Source organism: Candoia aspera, chromosome 3 (assembly GCF_035149785.1).
Source record: "Candoia aspera isolate rCanAsp1 chromosome 3, rCanAsp1.hap2, whole genome shotgun sequence".
NCBI classification, from domain to species: Eukaryota; Metazoa; Chordata; class Lepidosauria; order Squamata; family Boidae; genus Candoia; species Candoia aspera.
In genome coordinates this window covers 86,147,168-86,169,477 of record NC_086155.1, presented here as the reverse complement: position 1 = coordinate 86,169,477, position 22,310 = coordinate 86,147,168, and the positions used below count along the sequence as shown (strand labels likewise).

Below are 22,310 nucleotides of genomic sequence, written 5' to 3'. Positions count from 1 at the left end.
TGCGATAAGCTTTTTGCAGGTCAGCCAAAAGGAAGGAAGCCTCACTGACATCAGCCTCCATTCCTTATGTCCTAGCCTTCTTACAGGTGTGCCCTAACAATAGGTCACAACCAAGAAGCCTCCACAGAAAGTTGTTAGCATTCTCCTCAGTCCTGTCTCTGGGGAGCACTGGATCTCTCTTGACCCATGCTCACATCAAGAAGTTCCTAGGGTTTCGTTCTTAAGAAAGCTCTACAATCCACAAGTATCTATCATGGGTCACCCAGCTCTTCAAGTCTTAGTTTGAACTCTGTTGTAGCCCCTATCTGAAGTAACCATAGAATACCTAACATAGAAAGTGGAAAGTTTTTCCTTTATTCTGACCAGATCCAAGATTCAATTAGAGAAGGACTGGCATAAACTAGATATCCAATGAACAACACGATCTATTTAAGAAGTACAGAGGAGTTCAGAGTCTCTGACAAGGTCCTAGTAGCCTTTTGATTCTGCAATCAGCCATGGTTGCAGAACCTCATCAGTCATGATCTCCAGGTGGATCAAGACATGCATAAAACTAGGCAGTTGGACTCAGAATAAGCCTGTCCGACAGGGTATCGTGGCACCACTCCATTAGAAACTCAATTGCCTGATCCATCTTTGATACTAATGCCCCTCAAGAAACATGTAAGGCTTCCACATATGGGTTCCTCTTTAGAAAGACACTATAAGCATAAATATTGTGTCTTGGTCAAAACTTCCTCCAACAGGAGATGCTGCAGAAAATAATTGTTTGCAAAGACTAGAGGGCCTCTGGTTAAGTTCCCATGCTAAAGTACAGTTTTGGTATGTCCCACTGTGTATTGCCCTGGCTCCACTGTAGGAAATTGGAACATTAGACTTAACATGTAGGTCCTTTTTCTGTAGAGGAGATAGAGCATCTGGCCCACCCAGGCACTGGCTAGCCACCGCCCACCCAAAAAAAAAAAAAAAACGATTGGGGGCTCTGTCAGTTTCAGGAGCCACTTGTTAGGCGCTAGTTTCATATGTGCGTATCCTTTATTCCAGTGCTTATCAAACTTTTTCCTTCTTTTACTCAAAACAGCTTATCAGAAAGTCCTTTTTACCTGGTGTAGATAAAACACTTTAAGTCAATTTAAATGTCCCTGTTGTGATTGGGTAATGGGTTCATGTGTGGTTACCCAAAGAAAAACCACTTCTACTCAATTTGGGATAATTTACCCAGGTTTGGGAAGCACTGCTTTATTCCTTCTTTTCTCAAGTATGCTCGCTTTAAATTTTCTTTCTGCCTTGTCATTCCAGCACTTGGAATGGTGCTATTTCCTCCCACAGGGAACAGAGTGAAAATCATCTAGCCCTGCCTCTGGAGCAAGTGAAAGGGAGAAAACCCATTGTAGAATGCCGTCTTTGCTGCTGTACAAAAAGGACCTTCACAATTAATCCAGTGCACTTATAGTGATTGATAAGCTGCCATTCACTCAACAACCTGTACCATGTAGGCAAAACAAACTAGTTTTTCCTTCACACTCAGTTTGACATGCTCAATACATAAATATCACTTAAGGAAACAACACCTTTGCTTTCTGAGTAAAGAATGCCTAATAATACGTAAGCTGAGGGATGATCCAAAGGCCCTCCCTTTTGGCTAGAGAGAATAAAAAATTAGCTCTTGGAATCCTACCCTCAAGAAGGGAATGGAGAAAAGTGAAGCTTGTCCAGATAAACTCAAAAGAAGTTTCCCCAGGTCTCACTCTTTCTAGTTAAAAAAAAAATCCTTGATCTTGAGGCAGAAAAGAAGAGAGTTGCAAGAAAGGGAGATTGCTGGAGAAGATAACTGGAAAAGAGAAAACAGAATGAATGGAGTGAGATAAAGTGGAAACGAGTAGAGCTCCATGAGACCTGGTCTCCAGGGGGTTAACAGAGAAAGGTATATCTCAGAGAAGGAGAAGGCAGTTTTTCAGGTCTATGGAAAGGTAAACTGTCTGGGTCAGTGATAACAAAAGCAAAGGAGGGAGCTTTAGATTGGGACCCAAAAGCCTCCAAAGAAGTAAACACAAATCACAGTTCTGAAAAATGGAGGACAATTCTTCAGGTCTATGTAGGGGTAAAGGAGGGACGCGGTGGCGCTGCGGGTTAAACCGCTGCGCTGCTGAGCTTGCCGATCGGAAGGTCGGCGGTTCGAATCTGCGCGACGGGGTGAGCTCCTGTTGCTAGTCCCAGCTCCTGCTCACCTAGCAGTTCGAAAACATGCAAATGTGAGTAGATCAATAGGTACCGCTTCGGCGGGAAGGTAACGGCGTTCCGTGTCGTCATGACCACGGACGGGTCTACGGACAATGCCGGCTCTAACGGCTTAGAAACGGAGATGAGCACCGCCCCCTAGAGTCGGACACGACTGGACTTTACGTCAAGGGAAACCTTTACCTTTTATGTAGGGGTAAAACTGGATGAACAATGAGCTAAGCTGGCTTCTCTGGACAAGAAAGGCAAGGGAGGGACCTCTCGATCAGGACCCAGAAACATGCAGGGAGAGACGAAGGAGGAAGGCCAAATTGCTTCTAAGCTTCTAATTAAACGTTAGAAAACTGTGAGAAGCAAACTTTATCCAGTCATAGATATCAGTAAGAATGCACCATCAGGATTTTTATGCTTTATTTCTGGGGATTGTGGTTGCATGATGGTTGCTGGAATTGTCTCTAATAATTTCTGTATCTGAAGGTTATTGTACTTGTACAAAGCAAGTAGAGTTCTTGTATTTTTGTTCCATCTTAAGCTCTTTGAGCCTCAGGTCCATGGATTGGTGTCCAATCTCACTGTCTCATATTCGTGGAGAAATTGATATTTTAAGTTATTGATCTGAACAAGACTCAGTGCTTTATTTTATCTATTTCCAGCTTTGGGGGGCACTTGACTACTACCTCAAGCTAAAGGAGGTTTTACTTTTTCTTATTTTTAATAAAATTATTTTGAAATTATATTTTGTGCTTGTGTTCCATCTTCTAAAAAAGGCTCCCCCCCACTACCTCTGGTCAAGGGCTAGGAGATGACTATACTGAGATGATGATGATGACGATTCCCAGTTTACTGGGCAAGCAAGCTGTGATATGCCCTATTTCTCTCACAAGCCAGTATTAAGGAGGTAGAAGCAAGATCAGGGCTTTCCCCTCCTACCCAAGATAGATGGTGGTATTGGAAGCACTACAAATAATCTGTGCTATGACAGGAAGGAAGAGCCAAAAGGTAGGTGGCAGTCCCTGTAGAAATGAAGGGATGATATCTCACCCCACTTTGCACCCAATACTAGGGCAATCAGGGAGCTCAGCCCAGCCCTTTTTTTCTGCTACTACAAAACAATTTTGCTTCCACCATCTGTTTTGAAACTCCACCAGATAAGCCTTTTAATAAAGCATGATATGTTGTATGTGGATGTTTACTTGAGTATTTGTTTGCCTACCCCCCAACAGATATTCTCTAAATTTGGTGCAGTCTTGAAAATAATTACTTTCACAAAAAACAACCAATTTCAAGCATTGTTACAATATGGCGATCCTGTAAATGCCCAGCAAGCAAAGCTTGTAAGTATGATTTCAAATAATTCGGTTTAGCCTATATTAATAAGCATAGCGTATTTATTTCCATTAACAGTTCTTTTGCAAAATGTTTTGTTGGGCAGAATAAACATAATTTTATATTATAAGTAAATCATCCTGCTTAAATGAATATTTGGTCACTCTTACTTAGATCAAAACAAATAATTTACTGTTTTCAAAACAAGTTTTATGTTTCTCATATCGAGGTAAGCTACTGTTTTACCTTGTTGAAGAACAGTTGATGAAATGTTAGGAGCAATTTGTCATAGTCCTTAGTTTGAATATAACTATTGCAGTGTGTTCTGCATGGATTTTACATGGACTATTGAATGTGCTTTATGTGGGGCTTCCCTTGACAATCACTCAGAAGTTACAGCTGGTCCAGAATGCAGTGACAGGAATACTAATGGGCATATCCTGTTTTTCCCAAATAGCACCACTGCTTTGCAAGCTGTTCTGGCTTCTGGTTGCAATTCAAGATGGAAGTTGTCACCTATGAAGCCCTTTCTGATTTAGGGCCTGGATTTTTATTGGGTTGACACTTTTCAATTGTTTCTGCCCATCCAGTAAGTTCTAACAAGGTTGGCTTGCTCCAAATGTGGTCAGTAAAGCAATTTCATCTCATGGGATTCAGAGACAGACCTTCTCTATGGCTGAGCCCCCTCTCTGAAAGAGCATTCCCTCTGAAGTCCGACCATGCTGCACTTGCACAAAGCCTTGGAGACTGGCTGATTTTGCAATCCCTGGAGCATGGTGGCTTGTGATTCTGCTATATAGACATATAAAATATGTGTGTCTTTTACAATTCTATAATTGATTTTGTTATTTTCCCAACAGGGTACTTCATAATTTTTTTAGTAAGTTATTATTTTAAATTTTTACATTTTATAAGCCGCCTAGTGACTATGATTGAAGCGGCCTATTTATTTGATAAAATCAATAAAATAGACTTCAGTTGCAACTACAGGTAGTCCTTGCTTACCAATCACACATTCAGTGACTGGAGTAATGTCAGTGCTAAAAAATAACTTTACAGCCCATTTACAACCTTCACAGCATATCTCAGTCATGTGATCACCATTACAGTCAGTACGCGTTGTCCTGTGCCTGACCTGTGGTTTTTTTCTTTTTTCTTTCCCCTTGAACAAAGAGATTGAAGAGGAAGGGATTGCAAGAGAGTAAGGTGTTTGCTCTTCTACACATTGAAAGCAGTGTGATTGCACTGGCAGCCCAGGGCTGGGAGCCACGGGAGCACTATGCAAACAGCTTACAGTACTCTCTGAAATCTCTTCCTCTCCAATCTCTCCACTCAGGGAGGGAGGAGCAAGTGATTTCTGCATTACAAAGGGTGGGGGAGCAGTTACGGGGCAAACGAAAGCTGAAGGTGTGAAACTGAGTAGTCTTGTCTCTTTCTGGCCAGAAAGCCCAGTCATGGTCACATGATTTCCCACTTAGCAACCATTTTGCTTAATGGCGGAGTTGCCAGTCCCAATTAAGGTCATTAAGTGAGGACTACTTGTATATGGTTTACTTGCTTGTACAAAGGGAGGAACAAAGGAACAATCAAGATATGTGCACCAGCATGATCGTTATGCACATTATATTTAATCAAATTTTATGGTTTACTGTGACATGTAGATTTGATCATTGAATAAACCTCTTTATTTCAGATCTTTCTGTAAGCAACTAAATTTTTGTAGTCACTCTTTTTTTCCGCTGTTTTTAAAAGAAAACACTAATGGAAAGTATAGAAAAGATTATTTTTCTGAAAGTATGGATAGTCTTCACTTAACTATCATTCGTTCAGTGACCGTTCAAAGTTATGACTAGTAGTTAACATCTGGTCTTCAAAGTTATGGCTATTGCCGTGGTCCCACAGTCATGTGATCGAAATTCAGGCACTTGGCAGTCCAACCGCATTTATAATCACAGTGTGCCTGAACTCCTCACCCACATGTTTCCCCCCATCTCTGCCATTTTGACCACCTGCACTCATCATGGAGGCCTCACAAAGGGCCAGCAGTTGCCTCCGCCAGGCATGACTTGTCAGCAGCGGGAGGAAGAAGATGGCAAAGATCAGCTGGGGGTGGCAAAGTGATAGGCAGGTGGGCGGACCTGAAGCAGAGGCGAGTGCGGCAGGGCAGGAGAAACATGAGGTCCTCACCTAACAGTGCAGTCCTCACCCAAGAACTACAACCAGGACTACTGGAACTGCTAATTGCTAAGCGGTGCAGTCACATGATATTTCACCTAATGACCGCTTTGGTCATTTCAGTCCCCGTCAGGGTCATTAAGCGAGGACTACCTGCAGTGTTAGGGATGCGGTGGCGCTGCAGGTTAAACCGCTGAGCTGCTGAGCTGGCCGATCAGAAGGTCGGCGGTTCGAATCCGCGTGATGGGGTGAGCTCCCGTTGCTAGTCCCAGCTCCTGCCAACCTAGCAGTTCAAAAACATGCAAATGTGAGTAGATTAATAGGTACCGCTTCGGCGGGCAGGTAACGGCGTTCCGTGTAGTCATGCCGGCCACATGACCACGGAACTGTCTACGGACAAACGCCGGCTCTTCGGCTTTGAAACGGAGATGAGCACCGCCCCCTAGAGTCAGACACGACTGGACTTAATGTCAAGGGAAACCTTTACCTTTACCTTTTACCTGCAGTGTTAAGAAATAGTGTAATACCTCATTTCAGGCTATTTTTAAGATGACTGGAGAAGAGACATTGCTTTGAATGTTGCACTTGAACGCTTATATGCTACTTCTCTGAAATCTAAATAATGAAAACTAGGAGGGTCTTAATTTAATACAGATTTCAAGAGAGGATTTTATAATTCCAATTTGTATAGACAGAAGAGTAATACCTGAATGTATTATCTGCACATAGCAGTGATTGTTGAATAATATTTACTCAATTTTAAATTATTTCATAACATTATGAATAACTCTGGAGTACTGTAGATAACATATTGCTGTAAGTCAAAATTAAATGTATGGACGGCTACTTGTACTGTATGATCTTTTAACTCATTAACATTTTACAGGAAAATAACTTCTGAATAATACACACTTAAGACCTAGTTCTGGCAAGTTCAGACACAACCAACCTAATACTAGACCAGTTCGTTAGATAATGAGGGACAGATGGAAATTGTTTTTCCTCCCAAAAAAGAGAAGCTTCAGGCTTGTGGCATCCTGTGGATGGGAGTTAAACAAGCAAAATAATTTGGTCTTGATTTCACTATAAATAAGATTTGCATTTTACTGTAGCCGTCACTTTAATAATGTCTTTGTTCATTTTTTGCAATAAACTTTTCAGAGATATTTATCTTTGAGTGCCTGTTTGCGCCAGTTTCATTTCTAGTATTTGCTGGTGAAATCCTGAGAATATATTTTATGTTATAAGTGGAATTACCATCAATCAGTAGGCTACTATCTTTAGTATGATACTGCAATGATGTATTATGTATGGTTCTTGCACACTTCCAGGAGATATTGCAGATTATGGAGGGATAAATAATTTAATAAAAAATAGTATATCCACCAAACTTGAAAAATAAGGAGAGATGCCTGTATTTACTGAATTTGGTTAGTCCATTGATTAAAGTATTTTAAAACTTTTAACAGTGTGTACTTTTTAGCTGAATTAATGAAAAGAGTTACATAAAGAAAATAAGAAAAAAGAACTTAGATATAATGTCAAAAATTAAAAGTAAAATGACCTCCAAAATATAAAATATTCAACAGTTGAAAGAGATCAGTTTAAAAAATTGAAAATGCAGGGGAGAAATTATCAGATGTGTTTAATGTTTCTTGCTATGATGGTTAATAATAATAAAAATACTTTTCACATAATCTCTATATAAGGAATCAGAATGTGGCCTTCAGAGGAGTTTAAGATTTAATAAAAAAAAAAATTAAAGAGCAGTTTTGGAAACTTAGGCACTTAAAAGAGAGCATTTTCTGAAAAGTCTGATCAAAATAGCTTTGTTATCAACTTCCTGCTATAAAGTACTGGTTATTTGTAGCATGTTACTCAGGTGGCAAAAGTGAATAGTGGCACCAATTGATTATCTTTATTCTGTATTGGCTCACATTGACTACCTCCTTCCATTACTATAGTAGTGTGTGTGTGTATGTGGGTATGTGTATTTATATCCTAAATTACCCTTTAAAAAAATACATTGCAAATAAGCATTTGTCATTAATTAGTATGAGCCACCAAAGCAAATAGATTAACATCGTTTTTTAAAATTAGATCAGGGTTTCATAAAAGCATTTCAGATTGAACTTTGTATGTCTGTAGAGAGCAAAAACTTGGAGATCAGGAATAGTTTGGCCTTTTTCACTTCCTTTTTCCTCCAGCCATAGCTTTCTGTGGTACTTGGGTGAGGTGGATAATGGTTGTTTCTGACTTTCATATCTGCAGCAGTGAGGCTGGAAAAGCCTCTCTGTATGAGGAGGGATAAAGGAGAAAAAATCCTGTGAGAAGACTTCTGGCGACTATGGGTTTTAATCCCAAATTATTGGAAACACTTTCTAAATTGCTTGTGAGTAAACATGCATGCAGTATTTTAGCCTTGGATATTAAGAAAAAAAGGGAAGAGATGTGATTCGTTGTCTTCAGAAGAGTGTTTTTATGATACTTGTATGTGTTCACTGGTATTTTATTGTCTTCAAATAGATTCTTCGAATGTGTCACTCTGTTCCCTTTTATAATTTGTTGAAGAATAGGGTTTTAAGGTTTTTAGTGTATCTATTGTATACCTATGTGTGCATGAGAGTGACCTGTGACCTCTGTGAGGCAGCAGGACCAATTTGGATGATCCAACTCTGGTGCCTAATGGATCCTAATTGTTTCTAGGGATACTTAGGAAACCAGCTCTCTCTCATCTCTGGCAGATGGTTCAGTTTAGTGCTTGGTAAACCACTGGCAATGAGAGGCAAGCTGGGCACTGAATTAAATCTCTCCCAAGTGGCTTCTTTCTAGGGGTCAATCCCTAGGGAAAACACACACACACACACACACACATGCTGTATCAACATGTTAATGCACTGATAGTATTCCTATCAACAACATCTCCAACCCTTTTGATATTACTGAAATTGTAATGTATTCAAGGGATCTCAAGGGAACCAATTCAACCTATGAAATATAGCTTCTTGTGACTCTACAAATAGATAATGATAACATTTTCCTTTCCTCACACTTCTCAAATGTCTTAACTTTCTCTCATCTTCAACACTATTATATCTATACCACAATCAAGGAAGTATATTATATATGCACATACAAGCACCCACAGACAGACATGTATGTTTGGGGGTGTTGTATAAGGATGTTTATGTGTATACATGTATACAGACACACATCTCAATAGAAAGCCAATACATAGCCAGACAGCAAACTCTCACCATCAGGCCAAAATTGTCAGTTTGCTGTCTTTCCATTGTAACAAAATAAACTTTGATACACAAGCTCAGTAAATATAGTTGAACATCATCTTTGAATCCCATTCCTCTTCCCAAAACCATATTAACAAATTTTGGAATATTAAACCAAAATAAGATGATAATAGGCAAGTCCATAGCAAAGGTGTAATTATTCCATCATTTTGTCCTTCCAGCATAACAAAATTGACAGCCTTTAAATGTCTGGAAAAAAGGTTTGTTGACCTGATCTTGTTTTAAAATCATAAGAAATATACATAATATTTAAAACATTTAACCACTGATTTGCTGATATGGAATATTCCAAAGTTAATGCAAATAGCCAACATCAACCTTATTCAGTCTCTATAAATGTCTGTTGAAAAAGATAATCTTGATTTGGACCAAATGCAAAATCAGAAATTTTGGTTGAATATACTATGCAGCTCCAGACAAATTCCTCTTGCAATTTTGGTGGTATAAAAATTAAATTGCCAATAAGGAGGTCCAGAACATTACCAGACATGGACATGGGACAGTAACTAGTGTATTTTCTGGCATCAACAAAAAGTACAGGTAGTCCTCATTTAATGACCACTTGTTCAGTGACTGTTCAAAGTTATGATGGCACTGAATGAGTGGTACTTACAACTGGTCCTTGAAGTTTCAGCTGTTCCAGCACCCCTACAGTCCAGTGATTGTGATCTGGGCACTTAGCAACTGGCTTGCAATTATGACAGTTGCAGCACCTTGCAGTCACACGACTGCCATTTGTGACCTTCCCTGCCGTCTTCCTGTAAGCAAAGTCAGTGGGGAAGCTGGCAGATAAGGTCACAAGTCACTCCAGTAAGTTGCTTGCACTCTCCCCCACCCAGCAGCAGCCACCCCCTAGCCCCAACACACTTGCATTGCGCCTAGCAGGTTGCCCGTTGCACTCTCCCTTGCCTGACAGCAGCCACCCCCCAGCCCCACCATGCTTGCACTGCATCCCGCTGGCCACTCATACACCCTCAACCACCCAGCAGCAGCCACTTACCTGCCTGATAACCTGCGTGCAAACTACCTGGGGCTCGCTTAACAGCTGCAATCCTTGTTTAACAATGGTAATAGGGAGTCCCAGGATGGCCATGGCTAAGGGATGCAGTCATGTGACATCATGCTTTACGACCGCATCGCTTAGTGACAGAAATTTTGGTGCCAATTAACATACAGTAACTGAGGACTACTTATATTTGCAGTATAATACTTTGTTTTCTTTAGCGCCCTTGGCATGTGCCGTGCCTCCCCTCAAAATATCCTAGGGCCCCTAGGGGACCATATTTTATTTATTTAATTTTTTATCCCACCTTTATTATTTTTATAAATAACTGAAGGCAGCGGACATAACTAATGCTCCCATGATTACAAAGGGGGAAATGATTTACCTGTGATTTTCAAGCTGGAGCTATCTCAGAATGTAAAATTATTATTATCATTATCATTATTGTTTAAATACTTTGATCAGTGGAATTGAAAGCCACTAAAGATCAAGAAGCACAGGGTTGGATGCACCACCTCCATCCCTGCTCCTTCAGAGGTCATCTGCAAGTGCAACCAAAGCTGTCTCAGAACTCAATCCTGGCCTGAAAGCTGACTGAAATGGGGCTAGATAACTCACTTCCTTCAGGGTTCTCATCAAGTGAGACTGACCACTTTCTCAGTAATCTTCCTCAGAAAGGGAAGGTTGGGAACTGGACAATAGTTACCAAAAACCTTTGGATCCAAGGATAGCCTCTTAAGGAGGGGCCACGCCACTGTCTCTTTCAAGGCAGGAGGGCCCTAGATCCAGTAAGCCTTACCAAGCTAACCTCACAGAGAACCCTGCCCACTTCCTCAGGCGTCACCCATCAAACTCATCTGAGATCACACCACCAGACCATGCCCCAGGCACTCGGCCTGACCTGCCCAATCAGAATTCATGTTGGAGAGATCTGAGCAATTTTATCTTCCAGATAGCCCGAATAATCCTTACAGCAGCCCAGCCTTATTCATGAGAATAAAAATTAAAATTATTTTACCATCCTAGCAACTTCCAAACAAGACTTGGTGCTTTTAATGGTGGAAGCCCAATTTGATTATGAGTAAAAAGAGAACAGGTCCCTGCCATGATACCTTTGACATTACGTATTTGTAATTATGCCTGTAATGATTTTTGGACTTGGCTGTGGGATTCCTCAAGGAAATAAAAATCAAAATAGGTACCCACTGGTAAACTGAAAATCAGAAAAGTGAAACTTTTATCATTATAAGATAAGCCTAAAGAAAATCTAGAGATTTTATTACTATACTAAGAATACGTCTAAGTAGAATTTTGAGATAATATTCATCTATCTATCTACTCATAATCTTATTAGAATTCCAAATCATTTTCTGTTAGATTTATTAGGTTTTTCTCCCATTTTAGCCTCACTCACCCTGAGTTGGACTGGGAAAGAGTGACTACCCCAAATTCACCCAGTGAGTGTCCATGGCAGAAGGAAGACTAGAATCCGGGTCTCCCTGCTCCTAGGCCATCATCTTTACAACTGCACCATATTTCTATCAATGTTAATGTGATTTAAACAGTTTGACATAGTTACAAGCACATATTCTTTGGCGTAATTAATCTAAGATTATTTAAGAAAATCGAAATACCAGGTAAACCCCTGATCTTTACAGATTTTCGTAGATACATTAGAGCAGTCTGCACAACATACAGCCACAGGCCTCATGCAGTTGGTGTTTTTTTAAAAAGTAGTAAATGCACTACCACTGCCCTGAAAGACATGCTGCCGAGCACCTCCAGACCTCATTGTTGCTGCTAGCTCCGGTGTTGCTGCTGCCATTCCACGAGCCACCAAAGAGCTGATAAGCGCCAGGTATTCCTTTATGGCCTGCAGTGATTTTTAATTTATCAGTATGGCCCTTTTCCTTCTACAAGTTGTGTAGGCCTGCATTAGAGTCTTTAGGAAGTATATGAAATTTGTTTCAATTGAATAGCCTGGTGGTTTGACATATTGTTGTACGATATCAGTACTTTTGGTAAAGAGAATTCAACAGATATTTTATTTCTCTAACATCGTTATTGTTATAGGGAGAGTGGCCACCTTGACTGGGGTGGAGTAATTCCTGTACTAAATTCTCAAAACATTCCCTCTGGAAGTTCCAGTAGTGCTGGCGCTGGAGCTGGTGCTGGTGTTGGTAGTTTTTTCCAGTGTTCTCTCTTTCTTTATTAACTATTGTTGGGTTTTAGTGCTTTTAAGTATTTTTCCACTGGATGTCTTAATTTTTTGTTTTGTTTTTTTCTTTGCGATTTCCACCATTTTGAACAGTTTTGTAAAAAAAAAATGGTTTGGTCAAATTTAGTGGCAACTGAACATTTTATATGGGTGTAATAAAGTTGAATACCAAGTCTTCATAATTTGATTTGGATCTACAAATGAGTAATACAGGAGAATTTTTTTAAAAATGTGTTGTTGATTAAATGTTCTGATAACCTCATGCATTTTTTAATTACTGTAGCCCTACCAAGGACTATTCATATATTTTCTATGGGTGTTTTATACTTCTTTCTATTCTAATGGTGGGCCAGATAATTATGGCTAAGATTTTAATCAAATTTTAGATCCTTTTTCAGATTGTCATGTTACTCCAACTAAATATAATTCTTGTACATGGAAAATATTACAAGCTTGTTTTTGGAGTTTAATTTGATGAATTATAATGGCTTTTAATCCATCACAATAAAAATATAATTTTTGTTCAATTGCACGCCAGATTTGTTTTCTGTATCTTGACCTTTAGTTGATTTGTTAGATAATTGTAATATAGTTTCTGTTGCAAGATACAATCAAGTTCTAATAGCATAATCAATTACTCTAAGAAAAAAAAAATGTGTGGTTGGTTTAAAATAGTATTTAAATACATCAATATTAAAAGATGTATATTTTATAAAACAGATGAAACAAGACTTTTTTTTTTTTTGCTATTGTTTTTTGGGAGACTCTGAGGGTTGTCAGGGGTGCTGCCCCAGAAATAGGCAGGTGGGAGACCCTTCCTTGGACAGCTGGGACTTAGAGATCATTTGAGATTGCTGCTGTTGTACGGGCCTCCCTGCTGTATAGCAGCTTCCTGCCTGTGCTGCTTGATGCTGTCTCTGGGTTCCCACTGGCAGTCTCCGAGCTTGGGACTTCAACATGTTCTCCCTGGGGACGGATTCAGAGGTAGCCTAGGATTCATGGCCACCTTGGCCACCATGGACCTGATCCAGTTTATTGCAGGCTTGACTCATTGGGGAAGGGGGTGCAGGGGTGTCACACACTAGACCTGGTTTTTGCTTGGGGTGGTGGTGATGTGATTTGGAATTGCAGGACATTACCATCAGTCCCTTGTCATGGACGGATCTACGTCTTTCTTAACGAAGACCCTAAAACTCCAAATTCAGCTGCTCTGTGATCTTACTCATTTAGTTTTTAAATAATAAATAACTAAATTGGTTTTTTTTTGTTCTGATATATTAAAATAAATTGATATTTTCTAGTAATATTTTGAATAGTATGTTCTTTATTTTATTTTATTTTATTTTCTTATTGTTTGCTTATTTGGTATCACCAGAAATTGTGTTCTTCTTTGATAGATTTTCTCCTTTTCCATCTAAGTTAAGCTCCCATCCTAAAGAATACCAACTTCTGTTGTTTCTCTGGCATTTTTATTTCTATTTACTATATGACCTTCTTTCATAACTTTAAATTATTTTTAAGCATCATGAACTGATTTTTCTTTTTATCTATACTTTTCACTTCTAAGAAGCTGCTTAAATATTAAATTGTGTTGAATTTAATAATATTGAGGTCATTGTTCAACAAAAATACTTCTTTTGCACCAGATGCTAAGCATTTTAAAATAAATTCTTTGTTGCCTTGTTTTGCCTGTAGGCAGCTTCCCAGTCATTCCAAGACACCTTCATTTGTTATATCTAGAAATAGTATGCATCAGTTGCAACCAGAATATTTATCTATATAATAAATGGAAGGGTAGCTGAACTCACCTATTGTTACTATATTTTCTCCTATTTCAGTTGCTTTTCAAGATCACAGAGTGTATTCTCAGTACATTATTTAGGGGGGTTAGTGATGCATATATGTTTTGACCTTGATTTACTACCAATCAAAGGATGCAGCAATATGCGTTATGGCAGAGATTTTGTGATACCTTACAATAGTTTCTTGTATTGTTTATATTATAGTAGTGAATTTGTTGGTAAACCAGTGACCGTTGCTAAGTATTTAGATTTTTTTCCTTCTTAGTTTGTATCTTTAGTTTGTATTTTCAATTTTTAAGAGTCTTTTGTAAGATTAAAGACAGTTTTGTTAGAAAAAATAAAAATATTAAATAAAAATAAAAAAATGTTTTGACCTTAGATTTAGGCAGGACTGCTTAAAGGACTGCTACAAACTGACATCCCATGTGTACAACTGCCATTTTATGAGTTATGGCTTCGTCTACTTTCCTTATATGTTAAGGAAATGGGAATCTATTGTCAATTACTGTTTTTAAAAATAAGAATCAATACCCTGCATATATGTGCTGCATATTTTAAATTTTCTTAAACCATAGCACAGTGCAAGCTATAGGATAATATGGGATGTACCTTGTGAATAGGCTTCTTTTCCCCTTTTGGGGGGAATGTTAGGATATCTGTCTACCTGTCTACTGGAATAAAAGGAACACTTGTAACCATTCCACACCTATCCAGTCTTCTCTGGTGTTTACAAATTTTGTAATAATAGAAAAGAAGGCAGTCTTTCATGAGCAGTATCAGCTCTCATGATATTATCTCCTTTTGACTAGTTTCTGAAATTGCTCCAACTATTCATCTATTAGAAGAGAATATCTGTAGCTCAGGGTTGAACTGTGGAGTCCTTGGTGCTCTCTGAGCTTGGTTGTTTGGTTGCAGACATTTCGTTTCCAGACTAGGCAACATCTTCAGTGCTAGAAGTGGGTGGGGCTTGTTCTCTGTTTATATATAGTAGCTTGCTCTGACAGTTTTGTTGTGTGTGTGTGTGGGGGGTGTTCTCTCCTTGGTAGTTCCTTGATTAGGGTATTATTTACTGCTTGATTGTTCATCTGGTGTTAATCCTGGTGTTAATCTTTGCTTATCTGGATACTGATTGTTGGCAAGGAGGTGTTCTGGTCCTTTTGTTTCCCTTTTAGCTTTTTTATTGTCTCTTTTGAATGGCATGTAAATGTTGTTTACCTCTGTGTGCCTGTTGATGGCTGAGTTATCTGAGTGCCAAGCTTTCAGGTATTCCCTAGTGTTTTTGGATTGGGCTGGGCTGGGCTGGGAAAGTCATCCTTTGCACCAGACTGGATACAACAATGACGTTGCCACCAACCTGCGGTGTGTCCCCCATTGCCATGGCTAAGAGCACAGAAGTAAAACTGACCACCTTTGGCCGAGCTGGAGTAGGAAAGTGAGCTCTCGTTGTATGTTTTCTGACCAAACAGTTCATAAGAGAATATGACCCTATTCTTAGTCTTTGATTTTCTGGAGGCATTGTAGTGGGAACACTGCAGCAACCCAGAACACCAGAAAAAGGGAAACAGATTGCTTATACAACATCTTCCAACAAAACGGATACCCATGCAACTTTATCAAAAAATAAAAACTTTACTCAACCCACTACAGCACAACCAACCCAAGCTTTGAAAAGGATACCACTGCCATACATCAGAAACATCTCAGAAACTACCAACAGACTATTATAACCACATGGCATCATGGTAGCACACAAACCAGCTAAAGCCCTCCAAAACATCTTAAGTAAACCAAAAGACCCAGTAGCCCAAGAAGAAAAAACAGGAATCATCTACAACATACAGTGTAAGGACTGTAACAGCCACTGTGTAGGACAGATAGGGAAAAGATTGCCAGAGCTCATCCAAGAACACCAACTAACAGTCAGAAGACATGATGAAAACTCCATAATCTCACAACACATGGACAGACTCAACCATACTTTCAACTGGGAAACTGTGAGCATCCTAGACCAAGCTAAATCCAAAAACACTAGGGAATTCCTGGAAGCTTGGCATTCAGACAAGTCAGCCATCAACAGGCACATAGAGGTAAACAACATTTACATACCATTCAAAAGAGACTAAAAAAGCTAAAAGGGGAACAAAAAGACCAAAACATTTCCTTGCCAGCAATCAACATACAGATAAGCAAAGATTAACACCAGGATTAACAGCAGATGAACAATCAAGCACTGAACAATAACCTAATCAAGGAACTACCAACTCAGACAAACAAGCAGTAAACAACAGCCTAATCAAGGAACTGCCAAGGAGAAAGCAACACCCCCACCAACACTGTCAGGGCAAGCTACTGTATATAAACAGAGAACAAGCCCCACTCCCTTCTAGCACTGAAGATGTTGCCTAGTTGGGCAATGAAATGTCTGCAAGCAAACAACGAAGCTCAGAGAGCCCCACAGGCTCCACTATTCATCTATTCTACATTCGTTTCCTAGAGTTCTAAGAATATGTCTGTAAAATCATACGTTGTAGGTAGATCGATAGATAAATTACAAATTACCTATATAAATCTATTTATTTCAAATAGTCATCTCTCTTTAGCCTTGTTTTTAGCCACTTCCAAGTGGCTAGACTGCTAGAAATGATGAAGCACATATTTCTTCTTTCAGCAGGAATTAACTTTGCCTCTGCCTACTTCTTATAGAAACCAAGTTGGATCCTTATGAAATGCTTCAGTCCAACTTCCGCCAAACATTTTTACTGTTATTATTTAAGAACAGCATTTGAATTTACCATGTATTGTTCTGGTGTCTCTGGAAAATGAAAGTTGAATCATTATTGAAAAAAAACTCCCAAATTGGGAGGAAAAAGTTTTTATGAAATACTTAAAGGGAGGGAGGTTTCTTTGAGGGCAACCTTAGTGACTCCTTGTGATGCAGAATGGAAAAAGAATGGCTGAAAGCAGTCCGGTAGACCTGCAGTTGTATCAGATGGAACTTCATATCCCAAGAGCCAGCATCACTTGCAGGTTTGGAGACAAAGCTAGCCAGATCCAGTTGATAATAAACATTTTGAAATATTTTGAGATGAATTTCAGTAGATGCCTAATTTTCATTTATAAATTGTGCTGTATCATCTTAATCCATATTTCTGGTTTTTCCAGGCATTAGATGGTCAGAATATTTATAATGCCTGCTGTACCTTACGGATTGATTTTTCCAAATTGGTCAACTTGAATGTAAAGTATAATAATGATAAAAGTAGAGATTATACTCGTCCTGACCTTCCTTCTGGTGATGGTCAACCAGCTTTGGATCCAGCTATTGCTGCTGCCTTTGCAAAGGAGACTTCACTTCTAGGTATGATTTTGTTTGTTTTGATCCTCTTTCTCAGTTGTTTCTCCTGTATATAGTACTTCATAAACTAGGTGTCATCTGTAGATTATATATTATATACACATACACATACACACATATGCATATGCATATGCATATGAATGAGATTATTGAATCAACTGGATCCTAAGACTAACATTACTTGATTACTGTTCTCACCACTTTTTTTCTTTTCTTTCTTAACCAATTACGTATATCATTTCAAGTCTTTTTCAATCTGAGTACCTACTACTGAAATTCAGGTAATAAGTCTCCCATTTTGAAAGGTACTTGTATTAATATTGCATTAATTTAATGCAATAACATTCAGAGTCTGTTGAAATGAATGCTAATACATGTCCTATTCTACATGGTGCTTTTTTCTAATATTTTTTGAGGAAGGGCATCTGACTCCACATACTACATGGAGTACATGGAATAAGAACTTCAGATTCAGCTCAGTATGTTTGTGTAGTGTTTGGATTATCTGTTTTTATAATATGTAGTTGGATGTGCTTCCTCTCCAGTTTATATATTTCTTGCAAACTTTTATACAGTATGACTTACATGCAAACATATAGTTGCATATTTGTATATAACAATCAACGTGGCTCACTTTAAAGAAGTTTAAATTATGTAATTTGGGTAACTTCCATCATTTCAGCTTATTCTTCTCAATTATGTATTTATTCTACAATTTTCTTATTGTAAAAACAGATGCTTCAGTCATGAAAATTGGCCAATTATCCATGTATGATAAAAATAAACTTTAGGATAAAATAAGCACTCACTTTTGAATTAAATTATCTAACCTCACTGAAAATCAAAATGAGAGTAATACTGAAGATGGCTTTTCTTAGACAAGAAAGCATTCTAGATTTCTTCTTCCCTAATTCTTGATAGATTAGCAAAACAGGCTGAAAATGAAAATTGGAGCATTAGATATTCTGTAGTATTTTTCATTTAATTACAAAAGTTAGGAGTATCTAAACGTGCATTAATATTTGTGAAAAAAAATCTTAGAATTGTGGAGTATAAGCCAGCAGTATCACATGGTTGTGAAAGAGTCAAATTTAATTTTAGACTGCACAAGGTGTCAGTCAAGATACAGTTTCTAAATCATAGGAACAGTTTTGCTCCATTCTGCATTTGTCGTATTCTACCTCAAATGTGGTACATCATGTTTTAAGAAAGTATTCAGACAAATTGGAATGCATCTAGAGAAGGGCAACAAGCATGCGTGATTCGGGGATCAGAAACTAAATTTTACAAGAAATGATTGAGGGAACTGAACATGTTCAGCTTTCAGAAGAGAATACTAAGGTGGAATATAATAGCACTCATTAAGAATCTGAAGAGATGTCATCCAGAAGAAAACCACAGCCTGTTGTCTGTCATCCCAGAGTACAGTATATAGGAAAGCAGATTTTAATTGCATGTTAAGAAAAATCTCCTGAGAATAAGAGTAATTCGACATAGAGTCAGTCATTTAGAGAGATAATGGGCTCTCTTTTTGTGGTTGTGTTCAAGTGGTAGCATAGCCATATATTGGAAAATTTATTTTATTAATTTTGATTTCTGAGCTAAATGAAAGGTTGAATTCAATAGCCTAAATTGTCATTTTCAATTCAGAATAAAATCATATTCTCACAGTGATATGATCCAGAGATGATACAGATGATGCTGTATTGCTAATGTAGTGTATATGAATCTGAGATAGTACACATTCTGAATGAGAAACTAGATATATCAATAACTACAATTAGCAATTTTATAGTTACTTGTATTAAAAGATTTTATATTAGGGATCAAAATGGCCTTATAAGCTAGTAACTATTTTAGAGCATGTAAGTGAAGGCAAAACTTCAAGTTCGCTCTGGCGCTTATCATATTAGCAAGCTAATTTTAGGCTCACCAGTTAAATATTGGGGTAATGCATCTCCTTGAATAGATTGTTTTCAGTTGATATGATACAGGACATGTTCATTGGTCACAAAAATCAAGATAAAGCCTTGGCACTGGCCTTTTCTTTTTTTCTTTTCTTTTCTTTTCTTTTCTTTTCTTTTCTTTTCTTTTCTTTTCTTTAAAGATCCTTTGAAAGTGTTGTTCCTGGCCTTGAAGACATAATCACTTGAAAAAAAAGCTTTCATTCTAGAGATATATATCATTTACTGATATGAACCCTGTCTTACATAATTCAACAGAGAAGTTTATCTTATCCAGACCTCCACCAGAAATGTTTCCCAGACCAGCAGTCTGAAGAGCCTTTTTATTGGAAATGTGAAAGATTTATGTAGGAGACCTAAGCACCTTTAAGTATAAGCTTCTGGACCAGCTTACAATTAAAACTATTAAATAAAAATGTTAAAAGAATAAACATTAACAACACTAGATAGTTAAATCAACTATTAAAACATGCTGAAATGGCTGGTGAGATTTTCTGCTATAATGTTAACAGGCTTTACCAGGTAAGTTTCTGTGGAGATGGGATTCCAGATGTAAGATGTCATGATGGGAATGCTTTCTGTCTGATCATCAGCCACCTGCCATTGTAGAAGGTTGTGAAGAAGGCTGTTACATTTGTATAGAACTCTATGGCATTTGGAAGTTCCTTCAGGGAGTTAAGCTATTATGGATAACAGCGCTTCAAAATCAGATCTGTATAACCAGTTTAGTCTTGTCTTGTTGGCTAGAACTGCTTTTTGTACTATCACTTCCAAGAAGATTTTAATGCTATGTGTTCCTGCAAAAGATGAGAGATATTACTTGTTTCCCTCTTCCTTTTGCTTCTCTGTCAGTTGTGTATGTGGTTGGGGTAGGAGCATCTCATTGCTTACAATCATACAAATCCTGTCCGTATCTTTACTGGAGCAATAAATTGTATTGTCAAAAGGCAATTAAATACACTTTTTGCTTTGTGCTGATAAATATTGCTTCAAGGGAAAACACAGTAAACTGTGAGTATGGCTATAGGTTATTCTGCATGAAATCGAATTATGTTTATTGCATTTGTTTGTCAGAACCTGTTTACTATAGAAGCAAGAATGGTCTTTTGATGAGTATGTCAGTATACGTGAGCCCAGTACATTGATCTTTCAGACCATCTGAGGTTTAGCATTAATAATTCTGGAGTAGTTGTTTTTAAAAAAAACAAAACAAAACAATGGGTTGGGGCTCTGTTTTCCATATCTGCTGTATTCTAATATAAAGTAAGGTTTGGGCCTAAACAAGGGCATCACTGTCCTTGCAGAACTTATTTTTTGCAATTTGTAATGCATGTGAGGTGTATGTAGCCCATGCTATTTCTGAGTCTTTCTGATTGTCAAAGATTAGAACTGTAAATTTTAACCCATGGTCTTCGTTCAAACATATTTATATGGTCTGTTCTGTCATTCATTGTAAATTGGGCACCAATTTCAATATACCTTTGTGTTTTTGTAGGGAAAAAAATTCTCATCAACAAATAGAAAAACTTGCTTTCTGATCTTTTGTTAGGAAGAGTTCTTGATTCCTTTACTGGCATACATTTTGTACTTTATGGAACAAAATTGCATGGGGAAAAACTGCCTGTGAAACTGTACTAGTTCCGTGCTTGTAACTTAAGAACAATAACATTTTGATAGTGCCGTAATTTTGTCTGAGAGAAAAAAGCATTTAAAAGTTTGCACATTCAGAATTAAAGGTGAATCTAAATCTTTGCAAGGTGCATTTGGATGCTTTTATCACTAGAAATCCTTTTTGTATTTTACACGAGTAAGCTTCTTGTCAAACTGCTGTGAGCGTCCTTATAGTGCAGGTAATGTTTAGTTGAAAGAAAGAATTACTATTGAATTTGCCTTAGTAAGTGTATTGGAAAATACGCATGTAGAATAAGTATATCTTTTCTATTAAGACTATAGAATTATAGAATAAATAAGCATTTGATCTATAAGTATAGCCAAATAAATTATCACATTTTTCTGCTGAGTTGAGATTCTTCTGTGTAATTAGGCAAAAGAAATTCTAAGATATTCCACATGGGTTAGTAATAAAAAAATAAGAGAGATAGTAAAAGTCATTTAACAATTGACATTTATTTCCACAGGAGGATAGAACTGTACCATTAGGGGTTGAATTACAAAAGTAGCTAAAGATTACAGTCTTGAACAAGTAACAAAAAATTCATTAATTATCACTTAACCAGCCACTTTAATAATGCCCTGTGTCCCTCTGCATTCAACACAGACTGTATCCAATTGTTGCTACAATTTTTCATGACCCTTTATGACCCTTTAGGTTTTTAATTTTTTCATCTATTTTCTTCAGTGACTTTTATTATCTAAATCTCTACTCATATCTGCACTGAGATCATATTTAGAGATAGAAGGGTGTCCTGATAAAGCTTAACCATCTAATTTTGGAGATGGGATTGTTTCATGTTAACCTAGTAATTTGCTGTGTGGATTTGGAGGGCTGGAAAAAGTTCTGTTGCAAGGCCAGAATTTTAGGTGAGGTAGGTTTAGGTGAGGATAGGTAATAACACCCCCCCCCCAAAAAAAACAGTGATAACAAGGGGGGGGCAATGTGTTCTCACTTCATACAGACTGCTTAGAAATAGTGACCTGACACAATGTGCAGAAGACGGAGAGCCTAGTAAATTGGGGCAGGGCCAAACACCTCCTTCATCTCTTTATCTGCTTTGAACTAGTGTGCCTGTCTTAACTGTGGACTACAGGCTGAATCTCAAGTTTGCAGTACAGAAAGTTAAAAGCCAGAATCTCCAGCAGATAACCTTTAGGAGTCACTTAGCTACTGAGTGTATTTAGTGAAAAAGGATGTTTACCAAGGGAACAAAACAAGAAAATTTGGTAGATTTGCCCTGTGGAAG

The 22,310-nt window shown here is 38.0% G+C and overlaps 1 protein-coding gene across 4 annotated transcripts in view; it reads left to right on the top strand.

The window, feature by feature from the left end:
* PTBP2 (polypyrimidine tract binding protein 2) overlaps positions 1-22,310 on the top strand; it is an 80,926-nt gene that overhangs the window by 48,333 nt on the left and 10,283 nt on the right. For all 4 annotated transcript variants that reach the window (XM_063298277.1, XM_063298276.1, XM_063298275.1 and 1 more), the window contains exons 7-8: positions 3,462-3,572; positions 17,233-17,428. In XM_063298277.1, coding sequence (XP_063154347.1) covers positions 3,462-3,572; positions 17,233-17,428 — 307 coding nt within the window. The remainder of the gene's footprint in view (positions 1-3,461; positions 3,573-17,232; positions 17,429-22,310) is intronic.